General features: G+C 43.8%; 1 protein-coding gene across 1 annotated transcript in view; it reads right to left on the reverse strand.

The window, feature by feature from the left end:
• Window positions 1-9,933: 9,933 nt before the first annotated feature.
• GRK6 (G protein-coupled receptor kinase 6) overlaps window positions 9,934-15,406 on the reverse strand; it is a 34,274-nt gene continuing 28,801 nt past the window's right edge. Inside the window, exon 16 of the mRNA XM_081320771.1 lies at window positions 9,934-12,508. Within this exon, the coding sequence (XP_081176897.1) occupies window positions 12,458-12,508 (51 nt within the window). The 3' untranslated portion in view covers window positions 9,934-12,457. The remainder of the gene's footprint in view (window positions 12,509-15,406) is intronic.

Consider the following 15,406-nt stretch of genomic DNA (forward strand, 5'->3'; position numbering starts at 1 on the left):
TGCCTGCTTATTAGGGCTTTCGGCCCCCGCCAAGCGGCATTATTACAAAGTCAGCTTATTGCCCCCAACAATCTGGGTCCCCATGTATTTGACATACGCTCCTGCTGTTCTTTGATCATGTCTCCCAGCTCATACCCTGCCACAAGGAGACAGCAGCATAGCAGAGTTTTTGTGGTGAGAGGTGTTATTCTCCTTGCTACATGCACCGGTATAAAGACATTATCAGATGCCGCAACCTTCTGTGTCCTCCCAAGAGGCAACTGGACTACCTTTGGGACAACCATGACCTGGACGACTGAGAATCTCCATAGACTCCTGTGTCCTCCTCTTAGTCCTGTTCTCAGCGGTTGGTCTCACATTATTTTCTGGCTTTCTTCCTTCCACCTCTCGACTTCAGTTTAAAGCTCTCCAGATAAGGCTTGCAAGGCGATTTCCAAACACGTTCTTCCTACTTCTCATGCAATACAGCATACCCTATTTTGCCAGGAATCCCATTAGCACCATCTGCTTGGCCAACTACTTGGCTTCAGTACTCTCTATTTTTCTGGACTATGTTCTTTGATAAGAAAAAAAAAAGTGAAGCAAAGGACACTTGTGCCTGCAGGGCCTCCATCCTCTTACTCACTGCTTCTCAGTACCTAGTAGTGTCTTCAAGGACAAATCATTTATTCCCAGGTGGATCTGTTGAAAAGGGTATTTTTCAGTGGGCTTGAATTGTCTTGCGAGACTTTCTCTCCGATCCAGACCCAGAAAGATCTTCTCTTGAAGGGGTCTCCAGCCAACAGATTGCTGCTGTTGTTTGCTTATTTAGTATCCTACTGTATAACTATCACCGAGGTTCTATCTTATGTTTTATGATGATTGTATTTTATGATTGTGATCATGATTTATCACTTGTTGCTTGTATGTACACCGAGAGCTTATGCACCAGAGACAAATTCCTTGTCTGTCCAATCACACTTGGCCAATAAAGAATTCTATTCTATACTGTACCTCTAAAGGTTCCTTCAAATTTTGTGTTCACGCCAGGGTGAAAATGCTCCACTAACTGTTTCTCAAGGGCATAATTCTGCAATGTCATTTTTAAACCACCTCAGACCACCAGAAAGTAGCCCGCCCGCGTCTACCCTTGCTCTGCTCCAAGTAATGTTCTTTCAGCCCCTTCCAGCACAATCATGTCATGCCAGACACTCTGTCTGGGATGAACTGTTCCAGGGGTCAGCAACCTGAAACAGTGGAAGAGCCACTCGGAACCGGTTCCCTCACAAAAGGAAAAACTGGGAGCCACAAAAAATGTGTGCACATGCGCGTACATGCGCGCATGCGCAGAACAGGGTTTGACTGAAGAGTGGAGCCAAGGCGAGATATGCACCTACCCTGCATATTTGAATTGATTGGTTGAACTTTTTTAGTCCCACTTTTTTTTTTTGGACTGCACATGGCAGAGGAGTGGGAGCCGCAGGAGACGGCTGAAAGAGCCGCATGCGGCTCCGGAGCCGCGGGTTGCAGACCTGTGAACTGTTCCAAAGCAAATCTGTCTTGCTCCTTTTAGCCATCCAAGGTTATTGTGGGTGGATTCCCACTTTAGTTTCTGGCCACTGATTTTTATTCACTTTTTGGCAACAAGAGAACCGGGGCTATTCCCCTAGCAGCTGAAAAGCCATTGCTTCCACTTCTCTTGGCAACCCTCAGTGACAGGAGAAGCATGGGGAAGATGGAAGGATGTGGGTCTCTTGGATGCCAGTTCTTCCAAACACTGAAGCCTCAGCAGCATCCTAGTCAAATGTATACAGGTAGTCCTCAGCTTACGACCGGAATTGAGACCAAAATTTATGTTGCTGAGTTTTGCCCCATTTTACGACTTTTCTTGCCACATTTCTTCAGTGAGTCACTGCAGTGGTTAAAATTAGTAACACGGTTCTTAAGTGAATCTGGCTTCCCCATTGACGTTGCTTGCAAGAAGCTTGCAAAAGGGGATCACACGATCCCAGGAGACTGCAACAGTCATAAATGTGAGTCAGTTGTCAAGCATCTGAATGCAAAACACCTGACCTACAACAGTCACAAGTGTGAAAAATGGTCATGTCACTTTTTCCATTGCCGTTGTAACTTCAAATGGTCACTAAGTGAACTGTTGCTAAGTCGAGGACTACCTGTGCTACCTGTACAATATCCCCCTACAGCTTCGGCACTGCAGCATCTAGATCCCAAGGAATGGGCAGCTTCACTTCAGCATTGCCAACTGGACAGCTGCCATTGGCACCCTTGCAGTGAAGCCGTTGCAGTGTCGCTGAGGCAGGCTGTCAGCAGAAATTGCAACTTCTACCGCAGCTTTCCTGTGAGACTGCCAGATGCAGAGTTGCTTCCACCCCCCTTTCCTCTCGCTGTGGGAACAGAAGCAGGCAGGGGTAAGCAACTCCTCAGCTGTTGTTCTGTGGCAGGAAGTGGCTCTTTCTGATTACAGGCCTCAAACGTCTGCTTCCCTTTTCTCTCAACATTGCCTGCCCTCCAGGGGTATCAAGAAAAAGAGGGTGGGAGAGGATTGAGGAGAATGGCTCCTTAGCTTCCATTTGTCAGTCCCACAGTGATTACTCTGGAGAACTGATAGCAGAAGGCCTGCTTCTCTGCTTCTTCCCATGGCAATAAAATAAGTGGGGAGCAAAGGGAGGAATGGCTCTCTTCTTTCCCCCATCCCTCTCGTTCTGGGAGAGGAAGGAGCAGCAGATATTCCTACAGAGCAAACACTCCCAGGGGTCAGGGAAGTGACAGCCGAAAACCTATGGAGCTCCTGCTATCAAAACTAGTAATGACATCCCTATATCTCTCCACCCCACAGTTCTGGTGCAGACTTCCTACTATATTTTAGGGTCAAGACAGAGAGCAATTGAAGGTATAATAAGTCAATCCTTTTGAAACTGCCATAAATTTCTGCTGGCTCCCACAATGGACTAACAGGAAAAGACGTTTGTGGTTCTGAATCAACCAATCAAGAACACTCAAGTCTGTATAAATTATATTTTCGAACTGCCAGCAGAAAAGTACAGAATCTCCACTTACTATTGCTTGTTGCTTCTCCTTTGGGACAGAAGCAGGAATCCTTCCCTTTGGATGACCCTCAGAGTCCTCTTCTTCAGTTCCTGGACATGGGCAGCTGTTGTTTCTGAAACATTAATAGTGGGGCTCAGAAATCTGTTATCGAAGTCCCAAGTATAGGAGGTTTGCTTGACAGATGTGAGCCTTTGTGTCTCACTGCTCCATCTCATCTGTCTGGCTTTCCTCTATCTTCTCGGAAATTGCTTTTTTCCCTTCCCAAGCACCTCTTGCATCTGATTCAAAAATTCCTCACCTCTCCCAAATCCTGAAAGTTAGCTTATTTGGTGTCTAGTCTCTTCACTTTCTCTTCCAAGAAAGCGCTCTATCTGCAGATACAGTTCTTGTGTTGCGTTCAGGGAAGAAAACAGACACAGCAAATCCCTGTAGGTCACGAGAGCTGTCCTATCCATCGTACTGATCATCTGATGAACAACCAAGAACACTAAATAAAGTATTCCCCTGTCATATTCCTATTTTTCTTTTCTTTTTGTTTATTTAGTGAGATTGATCTCTGGGCAGCCGTCTTCTTTGTAGAGTATGTACCCTGAAGATGGCTCAACTAGATCAATAGGAAGCAAGTCTCCAATTACACACAATGAGCAATCAGCATCACTCAGGAAGCACCAGCATCAGTCAGCCAGTCGCCTCTTTCTGTCTTTAGCTCTTCCCTCTGTATCTTTTCTCTCTTTAGTTGAATTCCTCTGCTAAATCTGCTTGGTCAATCACTGAGCTTCAAATGCTTTAAAATGTATAAGGATTCCTTGGCCAGAAGTAGACTTATGTTTAAATCAAATATTTAAAACAGACCTTTTTTTTTCTAAGCAAATATTCGTTAACCGCCATTCTTACTCGGTCTTGGATCTCAGAACGGCACAATTACGCTTCCTCTACTTTTTCATCTTTTTCTCACCTGTCCACTCATGTCACAACAGAATTATTTCCTCCTGAAGTGTATTAATTCAGAATGTCCATAATTTTCCCTACCTTCATCTCGGAGTCTCTCATTATCCCCATTCACTGGAGTGTAGCATGCAGTTGTCACAGCCTATACTTTTCTACTTTATACTTTCTCACACATATTTTAGCCCTCTCATTCAAAACACTCTACTACATGACCAGGCTACGTCTTCCTTTAGATTTGTTATTTCCTTCGCCATTTTTTTCTCTCAGACTCATAACACATTTTTTTTATTCATTTTTATGGCCTTTGCCTTTTGTTCCTCTTATAAGTCACAATCTTCTATATGCCTGGCCACCACCATGGGTATTGAATACCACTACCTATAGTCAACTGAGACTTTTATGTAACACTTTTTATCAATGTAGAAAAGATGTAGATTAGATTAACAGCTTTATCGCATCCCTGCTCCCTGCAGCATTTCCTGCCAACAGGAAGGATCGTTTTGATCTGTTCTGAAATATTTTGGCTAATATGCCACAGTACAACCAAAGCTGAGTTTACCCTAGCAAGCTCATGCAATAATACTATGCAAGTGAAGCTAGAGAATACCTTGCAAGTTGCAAGTCATTTGGAACAAAGTGGCATAAAGTGATTAAAATAGAGCTGGGTTTGCATGAATAAATAAACTATTGCCTCTCTTTCACCGGTTCAGAAGTACATGTAGTGTACTGACAATACTTTCAAGATACCCACCTTCTGCCAACAAAACTATTCTATTCACTTAATAATTCATACGTGTAAGAAATAAAATTTAATTCTGTACGATAAGAATAGAATTAGTTCAGTCATCAAGGGAAAAGCTGTTTGGAGTTGAATCTGACTATTTGCTTCAAGAAAAGGGGCCAATAGTTTTCTTGACGATAATTGTAAGGACCCATCTCAGCTAACCACCCAAGAAAGCAGAACTCTGGAAACAAGCATTGTCTCAAAAGGAAACTTTTATTAAGGGTTAGTGACAGTAAGGAAGTCAAGGCGCCATCTGGGGACAATCCCGCTTAAACAGTATAATTAAAGCAGCAATATTCCTCCTCCAACCAGAGGCATAATGTCCATTTGAGATTCAGCCAATCCACAGGTGGCAACAATGTGCAGATAACTGGCACTGTTGACGCACATCTCAAGGTCTTCTCCACATTTCCCGCCATTTCCTTTAGAAGCAGGCGGGGCTCCCCCTTGTGGGAATTTTAACTGTCCTACTCTCCAGTTAACCATGGGGTTCCACTTTTTTAACCAAGTCAAACCCAGGACTAATGTCCACTCCATCCCTGGAGCCACAATAAAAGCTAAAGTCTCTGCATGATCTCCCAGGTCAATATGTAGTGGTCTGGTTGCAAAACTGGCAGGAACCCCCCCACTGCCACCGAGCCATCCAGTTGGCAGAAAGTAATTGGGGTTTTTAATCTCCGGAGGGGTATGCCCATTTTCCCCACTAGTTCTGGGCTAATCATGCAGCGGGTACACCCCAAGTACAGTAGGGTGACTAATTTTACGGTCTTTCCAGTGCCAGGCATAGAGAGTTCTAGGGGCACTGTTATGGGGTCAATTGGCTCACTCACGAATGGGTCATCCTCGTAGTTGTCTTCTGCCACTCCTGGGCCATTGTGGCAGGGAGTCGGAGCTCAACCCTCTTGGTTGTGATCCCAGGGGAGCTCTACAACTTCCTCGGAAATCATTGCAGTCTCCCTGGGGTGCGGCGAGGATCTTGAAGGTCTTCTAGCCAGTAGACGATCCCCTCTCTTGGCTGGTGTCTTGCTGTGGCAATCCATGGCTCAATGCCCCTCTTTGCCACATTTGAAGCAGGCAGTGCTATGAGCTGGAGCAGGCAAACTTTGCGCAGTCTCCCCTTGCTTCTTGAAACTGCAGTCTTACCAGGTGATGCAGGTGTTTGCGTTGATCGATTTCCACTTCCTTGGCTAGCAGGCATCAGTCGTACAGCCGCCCTGGGGCTCCACAGGCTATGCAGGCATTGTACAGCTCTTCGTTGAGCCCATCCTGGAAACAGCTTAGCAGGATGTCTTCCGGCCAATGAAGGTGACTGGCCAGCTCTCTGAATTCTTCAGTGTATTCAGCAATTAGTCTCCTTCCTTGCTTCACTGTCTTTATGTGCCAGCCGTCTGCGGAGAGCAGCCATAAAGCGGTTGAAGTACCTCAATTCGGGTGTGTTGCAGTTATAGAGGGTCACCATCCAGTCAGCTGCTCCACCTTCCAAAGCTAGGGTGACGACTCGGATCTTCTCAACATCAGTAGGCAGTGTTCTCCTATAGATTTGCATGTAGGTGAACACTTGTGCCAGGAAGTACCCCAAAGTGCTTTGGGTCTCCATAGAATTTCACTCCAGTCGGGATTGGTTTCACCTCGGCTGGTTGAGGTGGTCTGCCTCTGATTCCTTGAGATGGACAGCCTCACCGTGCTGCTGCCCCCTGGGCTTCAGCCGCATCCATCTCTTGGACCTTTGGTTCTTCTTCCTCCGATTCACCTTCTGACTCTTCCTCCAATTTGGGGTTTTCTTTCAGCTGCACCTTAAACTCGTCAAGGGCTTTTTTTCACATAGTCCATCATAGCTCCCATCGTCCCCAGTTTCAATTCTTCTTTTTCCCCTTCTTTATTGGGAAGGGTAGGTTCTGGATTTTTCTTCTTTGCCTTTTTCTTTCCTCCACCTCGGATAAGAGTGACTTTCAGGGCTTTCTCCTCCCATCTTTCTTTCTTGCCAACCCTGAGTAACCATCTGGCTCCATCTTCTCCGTCAGAAGGTCCAGCTTCTTCCAGATCCCTGGAAAGGCTTTCATTGGCTTTTAGGAGATCTTCAGCCCATTTCTCTGCCTGGAACTCCTCCATGTAGAAATCAGTTACGACTCCCCTGGTAGGGGAGCAGCTTCTCCAGGTTGAGTACTATGCAGATCTTGCCTTATGTAAGGACACACCTCAGCTAACCACCCAAGAAAGCAGAACTCTGGAAACAGGCATTGTCTCAAAAGGAAACTTTTATTAGGTTTTAGTGACAGTAGGGAAGTCAAGGTGAGATCTGGGGAAAACCCTGCTTAAATGGTGTAGTTAAACCAGCAATATTCCTCCTCCCACCAGAGGCATAATGTCCATTTGAGATTCAGCCAATCCACAGGTGGCAACAATGTGCAGGTAATTGGCACTGTTGATGCACATCTCAAGGTCTTCTCCAGTTTTGTTTCTTTGTAACCGTCTCCCTGATAAGAGAGACACATTCCTTTCTCAAGTGGATAGAGGTGGAAGGAGAAAGGCAGAAAGCGAGTTATCCCAAGCGAAAGCAAATATCCCCCCTTCCCCCAACTAAATGGCAGGTCACAAAGCAAAGCATAAGAATATATATATATGAAAGGGAGAGGAGGAGATAATAAGGATTTGGGAACCTGACAATAATACAAAGATGGTTTGTCATCGCCTTCTTGACTTACTAGTCAGAAATACAGCCTTTGGATTTCCTGATACTCTCCATCCAAACCCTAATAAGATCCTTTCTATTTAATGCTTTTAAAAGAGATCAGAAAATCTCAGTTATGTAATGCCATTTGTTATGTTATTAGGGAGAATGCAGAAGAGTTCATTGGCCAAGGTCAGATTATGGCTTTGGTTTTATGAAAAACACAAAAGTATTACAGCTGAAGTGGGGAGAAGAGTCTGGGATTTATGATTTGCTGTAGCTCAACAAGCGTTCTTCACTTGATGATTGTTTAACAGCTAAAAAAAATAAATTTTTTTGTCTTCAGCAAATAGGATTGGTGAAATGGAAAACACTTGCTCTAACTAGGAATGGACTTGATTTAAAGGACTGTGTGATTAGGTAAGTCTAATTCCAAGAATGGGTTGTCCCAGATGTATTCTTTTGATGGAACTTTGGTTTGTATTAAAAAAGAACATCTAAAGAATCTGAAGTCTATCCAAGACCGCTGTTTTTCCAACAGAAATCCAAGATTGTTTTATAAACAATTGTAAAACTAAGGCTATACCTAACATATAGGACATGGATAATTCCAGCAAAATGAATAACCAAGTTCTTCTGTCTTCCGTCAATCTTATTTAATAGCTAAGATGAAGGTATGACATTCAAAGATACAAAGCTGCATTAGAAACTATGAAGTTGTCCCAAAGGCGCTTTTCAAAAGGCAACTGGACTTTCTTGGTATTTTTCTTGAAAATATTTCACTTCTCATCCAAGAAATTTTTTCAGTTCTGGAACAACCATGACTTGGATAATTGAGAATCTCCATAGACAAACTCTGAAGTTGATCTGAAGAGCATGCATGATTTGTAATAAACCTCCACACAATTTAGGAGAGAGATGCCATTCCAACAAATACTTTCCAAGTATTTTCATAAATCATGCTTGCAACTGTTCATCTTATGAATGGATCCATAATAGGATCTTTGAAGGAGGTCCTTTTGTGTTCATGGAATTTTGCTCAAGTGAAGATGGAGTGGACAAGGTAGAAGAAAATGAATCCAGAAACAATCACTCTTGAAAGAAATATAGAATAGCATATTCTAATTTCTTTCTGCAGATATATGTTTTATATAGTGCATATCTTCACGGTTTTATGATTTTCTTTATGCACCTGTTCATTGTTGCTATGTAGACACAAAAACACAGGGATTAGACCAGGGGTCCCCAACCCCCCGGTCTGTGGACCAGTACTGGGCCACAGCATGCCAGCAACCAGTCCTTACAAACAAGCAAAGCCCCATCTGCGAGATGCAGGCAGCACACAAAACCACACACCCTCCAGTCTGTGGAAAAACCTCTCTCCACGGAACTGGTCCCTGGTGCCCAAAAGGTTGGGGACCTCTGGATTATATGGCAATTGTCAGAAAAAGAGTAAAGATTCCATAAAAGTGCTGATACCCAGGATAAAGCAGAATGTTATTAGTTATTACAAAGGAGAATCTAAAGATACAATTTTAAACAGCATCAGGGAAAGCAAACAGACAGCTACAAATTAGGTTAAAAAGAAAGGAGAAAAAGAATGTAAACCCTCAAAAAGGAGAGAGAGAGAGAGAGAGAGAGAGAGAGAGAGAGAGAGAGAGAGAGAGAGAGAGACTATTCAAATGAAACCAGAGTTTTAGCAATCATGCAGGAAAAAAAGAGAAATGAGCACAAAATGTAAAACTGTTCCTAATTTTAGAGCATCTGGCTTCTACTATAGCTTGGCAGGGCATGAGCCTGAAAACAGATACAAGGAAAAGACAGATCTCCAGCACATTAACTATAGTTCTAATCTTAAATTAAATCAAATAAAAACCAAATACCTACTTGAAAGTCTAATTGGAGGTGCTGTCAGATTAGAGGCTCTATATTAGGCTGTTGGTACAAGATACATACAAGATACTCTGGCAGGAACGTCCACGGGGGTGTGGTTAAAAAAAATAAAATACCTTGACTAACAAACATGCAATGGTTTAATTAACTATTGTGGATGCCACCTTGACATTTTTGAGCATACCTTGTGGACACCTCTGGATGTCAGATTCAGTATTTTAAAGCTGTTCTTAAAGAAGAAATGTGAGTAAAAGCTGAGAGACCCTGAGGAACCACTGCCACTTGGAGCAGACAATCCTGGTTAGTGAATACTTTGGAAGCAGCCTTGTTCTCAAGAACCCTCATACCTCAGGTTATTCCCCAATTCCAGATTTGATTAATTTCCCCCCCAGCTTGTATAGGAAACTAGAATACAAAACTAATATTAAAGCTAGGCTGCTCTGCCTTTGCTTTTTACTCTTAGACCTGTGGTCAAATAAATCTTGTACATCGGAATCATATATAGTCCTGATGGAACATTGTTTAAAACAAAACAACAATAAAAAGTAATTCATACTCCCAGATTTAATTAAATAGAAAGATGAAATTTCCTTCTTAGCAACATAGAGTAGTTTTATTAAATCAAGTAATCTCACACTTGAGAAACTCTTTCTTTCATTGATGTTTTTACAATATGTACATTTAAGAAATCTTAAGTCACATTTTAAAAAAAATCAAAAACAACCACAATTTAAATGATAAAATTATAGACGTTACTAATTGTGCAATACACAGGAATTTAAATACTGGGATTCCCTGTAATAGATCTGCAACCTTGTTCCCATATTGTCTACGCAAGCGTGGTTGCAGCATACTTTCCTATTTTTAACTTTACTCTCTGATTCAAAATATTGCTTGAGGCTTAGTCATTTAAATCCATATAGAATATTCTCAACCATTTTCTTAAAAAATAATTTCAGATGGCCAGAATGAATTTTGAAAGAAGGATCAAGTTAAGGGAAATAGTAAAAGACAAAATGCATAGAGATGCATGTTGAAGAGGGCTGAAGTAGCATACGATGTTCTGCTAGAAATTCCAAGGGAAAAAACTAAGACAGCGGATATACTAGAGACTGTGAAGAGCAGTCTCTCAGAGGCATCAACAAGTGGAGAGGGTGGCCAAGGGTGAAAGGCAGTCACCAAAGCATTCAGACACACAGTACGTTTGTGCAGGGTGGCTGCTCTGTATAACTGAAAGGCAGGGTGGTTGATGTTCACATTCTTAGAGTGCATTGGCAGGAGATTTTTCAGCACCTATTGATGTATTCACACCATCTCCTTCTGTACCACAGCAATGACGAGCCAGTACTTAACAATTAACACAGTAAGAATAGTTTCAGTATTGCCAGTACAACACAATACTACCGTGAGGTAGCACAAGTGAACGATGAAATGGAATTACCTGTCCCAAAACAAGGCAGCAGCTGCACAAGTACAACATGAGGCTGGAAATAACTGTGGGGAGATGAAAGATTTGCACTCTGGACAGGGGTCAAGATAAGACTAGAAACTTTAATCCCAGCATTAAGCAGGAGTGAAAGAGGCCTGCTCAGGAGAGCATCACGAAGGCACAAGTGCAGTTCTGGGTGGGCCCAGGGCTCCAAGACACGGAAGACCACATACGCAATTCCATATGGGAAAAGCGGGTCAGGACTTTGGGTCAGGTTACATGTGCTCCAGGGCATCTGTCTTTGGATCTCCCAACATGTTTTGTTTTTACTGTGCTCTTGGCCAAAGGGCAAATTAATTGGTCCTCCAAAGCTGCATTTGCCCCTTAATCAATTGCAAGCCTAACTGCAGTTTGGGAATTGCTAGTTTGAATGAGGAAGTTGTGCAAGCGAACATGATTAACTTCTATCTCAGCAATGTTGCTCCAAAAACTAAAGACTTCTAACTGCTTTGCAAGGCAGATGAAGATGTCAAAAGATCTGATCCGAAACCACCCACTTCAAGATAGCCTGGCTTTTTGCTCAAGGTTCTAGGTTAAGGAATATGCATTTGCAATCACGAGTACAGTTGGCAATTTGCAAATCAACCAGGACTAAAAGTAATGGGATCATTTCTTTTCTGGAAGGGAAAGAGGACAATGTGCTACAAGAAAGGGAAGGAGAAAGAAGAAGAAAAAAGTGGGCTTAGTTTTCCATGAAGGCTGGGAAGAGGAGATATAAACACTTTTTGCACTCTATTTGGTTATATCAATCCCTATTGGAGTTTCACAACAGAAATAAAGCTAGAAACCAGCGTAATGCCACTAGCAATGGAACTATACTTGATATTCTAGAATTTGTAGTTCTCATTAAGCCAAGTTCCCAAGATAAAAATCAGAGATTGTCATCCAAGGAAAATTGATGGTTGCTGCCTAAATGACAGACGTATGTGCAAATTCAAAGGGAAACTTAAAACTTGCCATCATTTCTACAGTGCCTTGGGATCACACACCAAGTCAGCAGCTTACAATAGTGTAGGGTTGGCAAAGAGAGAAGAAGAGATGTGCAGAAGCAGCACCCTCCAGTTGTCCTGGCAGATCAGATATACCAGCAATGGCAGTTCTCTCATTTTACCTGCCACACTTAGCATCTTCCATCATCGTATCCAGCGGAAGGCCGGTGCAGGCTCTTCACTAAGATGAAGCAGTGATGATGGGCTAGAGAGGGAAGTGGAGAGAGAAACACAGAAGGACCCTTTTCCCAACCATTAAGAATGTACGTATGCTTTATACATACATTCACATTTACAGTAATATAAATATATTTAAAAAAAAACACCAGGAGATGAGCAGGTCAAAAATTGGGGTCAGGGCCAGCCCTGGGATATTCCGTATTCACTCCTGCCATCATCGCTCTCTCATCACGGAAGAGGAGTAGCAAGCACGACGGCTCTCTTGCAGTACACTGAAGGTTTCTGCAGAAGAGGTTCCTCTTCTGCCTGGTCTTCGAACACTTCCCCTCTGGGGTGGGAATCTGCTGCCATCCTGAAACAACGAGCTGCACACACGCACACGCGCACACACACACACAGAGATGCTGCTGGTGGGCATGTGTCTGACTGTGAGTGAGTGCCTTCTTTTCTGAGTCAGCTCATAAGCGAGTTGGTTCCTCTTCACTTTCACTGCAGTTCCCGCAACAGTCCTGGAGAATGGAGGGAGGGAGGGAAAGGGGAAACGGAGAGCACACAGCAAACACAGAGTGAGTCCAGTTATTCAACAAGCAGGTAGCCACAGGATTTTATTCCCACTCCCCACAGAGAAACTCCATTACTCAGAAATATGCTTTTTGGCCCAGCCCCACCTAAAACAAGGCTGCCAAAAGTACTGCTTTCACAGCACGAGTAACACTCTCTGCAAGCCAAAACTCATTGGACTTTCCATTACATTTCTTTCCGGCCACTCTGTGCATTTCCCACGGACCGGTAACGCTTACTTATGGATTATGGAGAACATAAATGCCATTAGCGGCCATGAACAAAACAAATATCGCTCTGTATTAGTGAACCCAGCCCAAAGATCGGAAGGTAATTCAGCTCAGTAAAATTGCAGCTGAAAGATATGCCGCACAGAACCACCAACCACTTTTTCCATTGGACTAAGGCAATTAACCCAGGAAACCCCGAGTGCGGAAAGTTGCAAGTATCCAAAATATTAGCAAGATCTTAGAAAGCCCTCAGGACCTTTGGTACGAGTTGAAAGAAGAAAAAACCCTTTCATTCCCTAGTAATGGGACCACGTAGATAGAGGAGCCATGATAAATTGAGGTTTCCCCCCCCCCCAAAAAAAATCCATAACAAACGATCAAGATAAAGCATTCTTGGCGTTTTGCAGGAAGTAGAATTAGTGACTTGAGGGATTATTGATGCAGAGAAGCAGCATTTCTGGATGGGCAGGGGAGGGGGCAGGAAGGAACTGAAAAGGTCAGAGTCCACGTTCCTTTCCCTTGTCTTGTCATGCCTGCGGCGGAGTCTGGAACAGCTGGGAGAGAAGAGGTTCCTCACCTCTGAAAAAAAGCAAACTTGCCGTGAGAGGCCCAGCCAGGGATCCCTGCTCCGCCAATCAAACAGAGCCACTGGAGCAGGCTACTGGGTTTTACTGCAAAGCAGCAACTTCCCATAGAACAGACATGTCAAACACAAGGCCCGGGAGCCAGATCCGGCCTGCGAAGTGGTTTCATGTGGCCCGCGAAGCCATCCTGGAAACAGGGAGGGAACAGCCCCCACTGCCTTGGCCCTGGCCCAGAGACCCTCCTTCTGCCAGAGATCCCCAGATCTGTCCCACTCCTGCCCAGGCCCCCATAGGCACCCTTGATGCGAACCATGTAGAGCTGGCCACGCCCACCCAGTAGGCCATATGCACTCTAGCCACGCCCACCCAGTAGGCCACGCCCACCCTGGCCATACCCACCTGGCCCCCTGAGGGCAACCGCAATGCTGATGCGGCCCTCAATGAAATTGAGTTTGACACCCCTGCCATAGAACCTAGAGGCCAATTCAAAAGTGCCCTTGTGTACCATATCGCAAAGTAAAATAAATAATTAAAAGAAAGGACACAGCATTGTTCTTAAACTACATGGTAGCTGTGGGTGCTGTGGAAAATGCTCTATTTTTAAATCATGAAGCCGGGCGGGAGAGAAGGAACAACCTTGGGAGAAAACAATGGTACTTTCAAGTGTTCTGAGCTCTCCTGCTTCTGTCAGCCCGGAGTTTTCCCAACGGGACGCAGAAATTCTGGCCCAGTGTGGACAATCGGCCTTTTAGAAGGCGCAGCGTTGCGTCTCATTTCTTAAGAGGCACTTCAGCAGCCTCAGATGCTGAAGACAGGGCTACAAATGTTGACGCTGCTGGGGCCAGGAGGTTTGTTCCTTGCGAAGAGGGACTTCCTTACTTCTATGCTACTGTCTCAGGAAGAGGTTTAAAAGCATTTGGTTGTGGGCATATCCACATATTCAGGAGCAAATGGAAAGTTTACATTAAATGGACCTTCATGGAAATGACTTCACATGTGATTATCATCATAGCACAGAACAGATAGTAGGCTTTAAAACTTGTTCCTCCATACAGACTGCTACTTCAGGAAGGAAACTGAGATAACGACAAAGTAGCACACATGACCTCAACACAGAATTGCTGTATTTGAGATGCAAAAATTTGAATGACCAGAAAACCTCCATCAAGAATTGCTATTAGCAGCCAACTAGTTGTGGTCCAGATTTTTTAATTCAGCTATGATATCCTTACTGCATTTAGGCTCCTGATCAGTTACCGGGAAGACATCACTCACCCAAGATTTAATTTTTGATGAAGAAAACAGATCTAATATACACCCCAGAGATCTGACTAATAGAAAATGGATGAGTATTTGACCTTCCTCTGTCTACTAAGTAGGGCTGGGAGGAAAAACAGGAATGTGTGGGAATGCTAAATGTCTAGTCAGATGAACCATTCAACTGCTAATTTTGATACATGAGGTGACAGTGATACCCCCTTATGATCTGCTGCCCAATTGTTTCAAATTCTAAAACAACACGGAACACCTTTGTGTGTTGATGATGGACCAAGCCAGATTACTTTGTCTTGGTAATTTAACAAACCCATCAAGTTTGCTGAGTTAGGAGCAGGGGGGGGCAATTAATTTTCCCAAGGGGGTCACATGAGAAACTGGGACTGTTGTGGAGGGCCGAACCAATAGGACTGTGAAGGTGCATAAGGCATGTATGCACACACATATGTAAACGGGGGGGGGGGGATAGCAACCGCCTTCAAAATAAATAAATAAATGCAGTTGTATTGTGTGCATGGCATACACATATTTACATTTGATTTCTACTTTCTGGACAAGGCGAGCCAAAGGACCGGATGTGGCCTGAGGACCGTAAAATGTCCAAGTCCAGTTAGGAGTAACCCAGAGTTTCATGTCAATCAGCAACTTGTGCCAATGAATATGTGATACAACACAGCACCTCTTTATTTAGTAGTCTGATGGATGGAATTGATACTCTAAAGCAGGGGTGTCAAACTGCCGGCCCATGGGCCGGACA

This window comes from Vipera berus (genome assembly GCF_964194415.1).
Source record: "Vipera berus genome assembly, chromosome: 2".
Classification (NCBI taxonomy): domain Eukaryota; kingdom Metazoa; phylum Chordata; class Lepidosauria; order Squamata; family Viperidae; genus Vipera; species Vipera berus.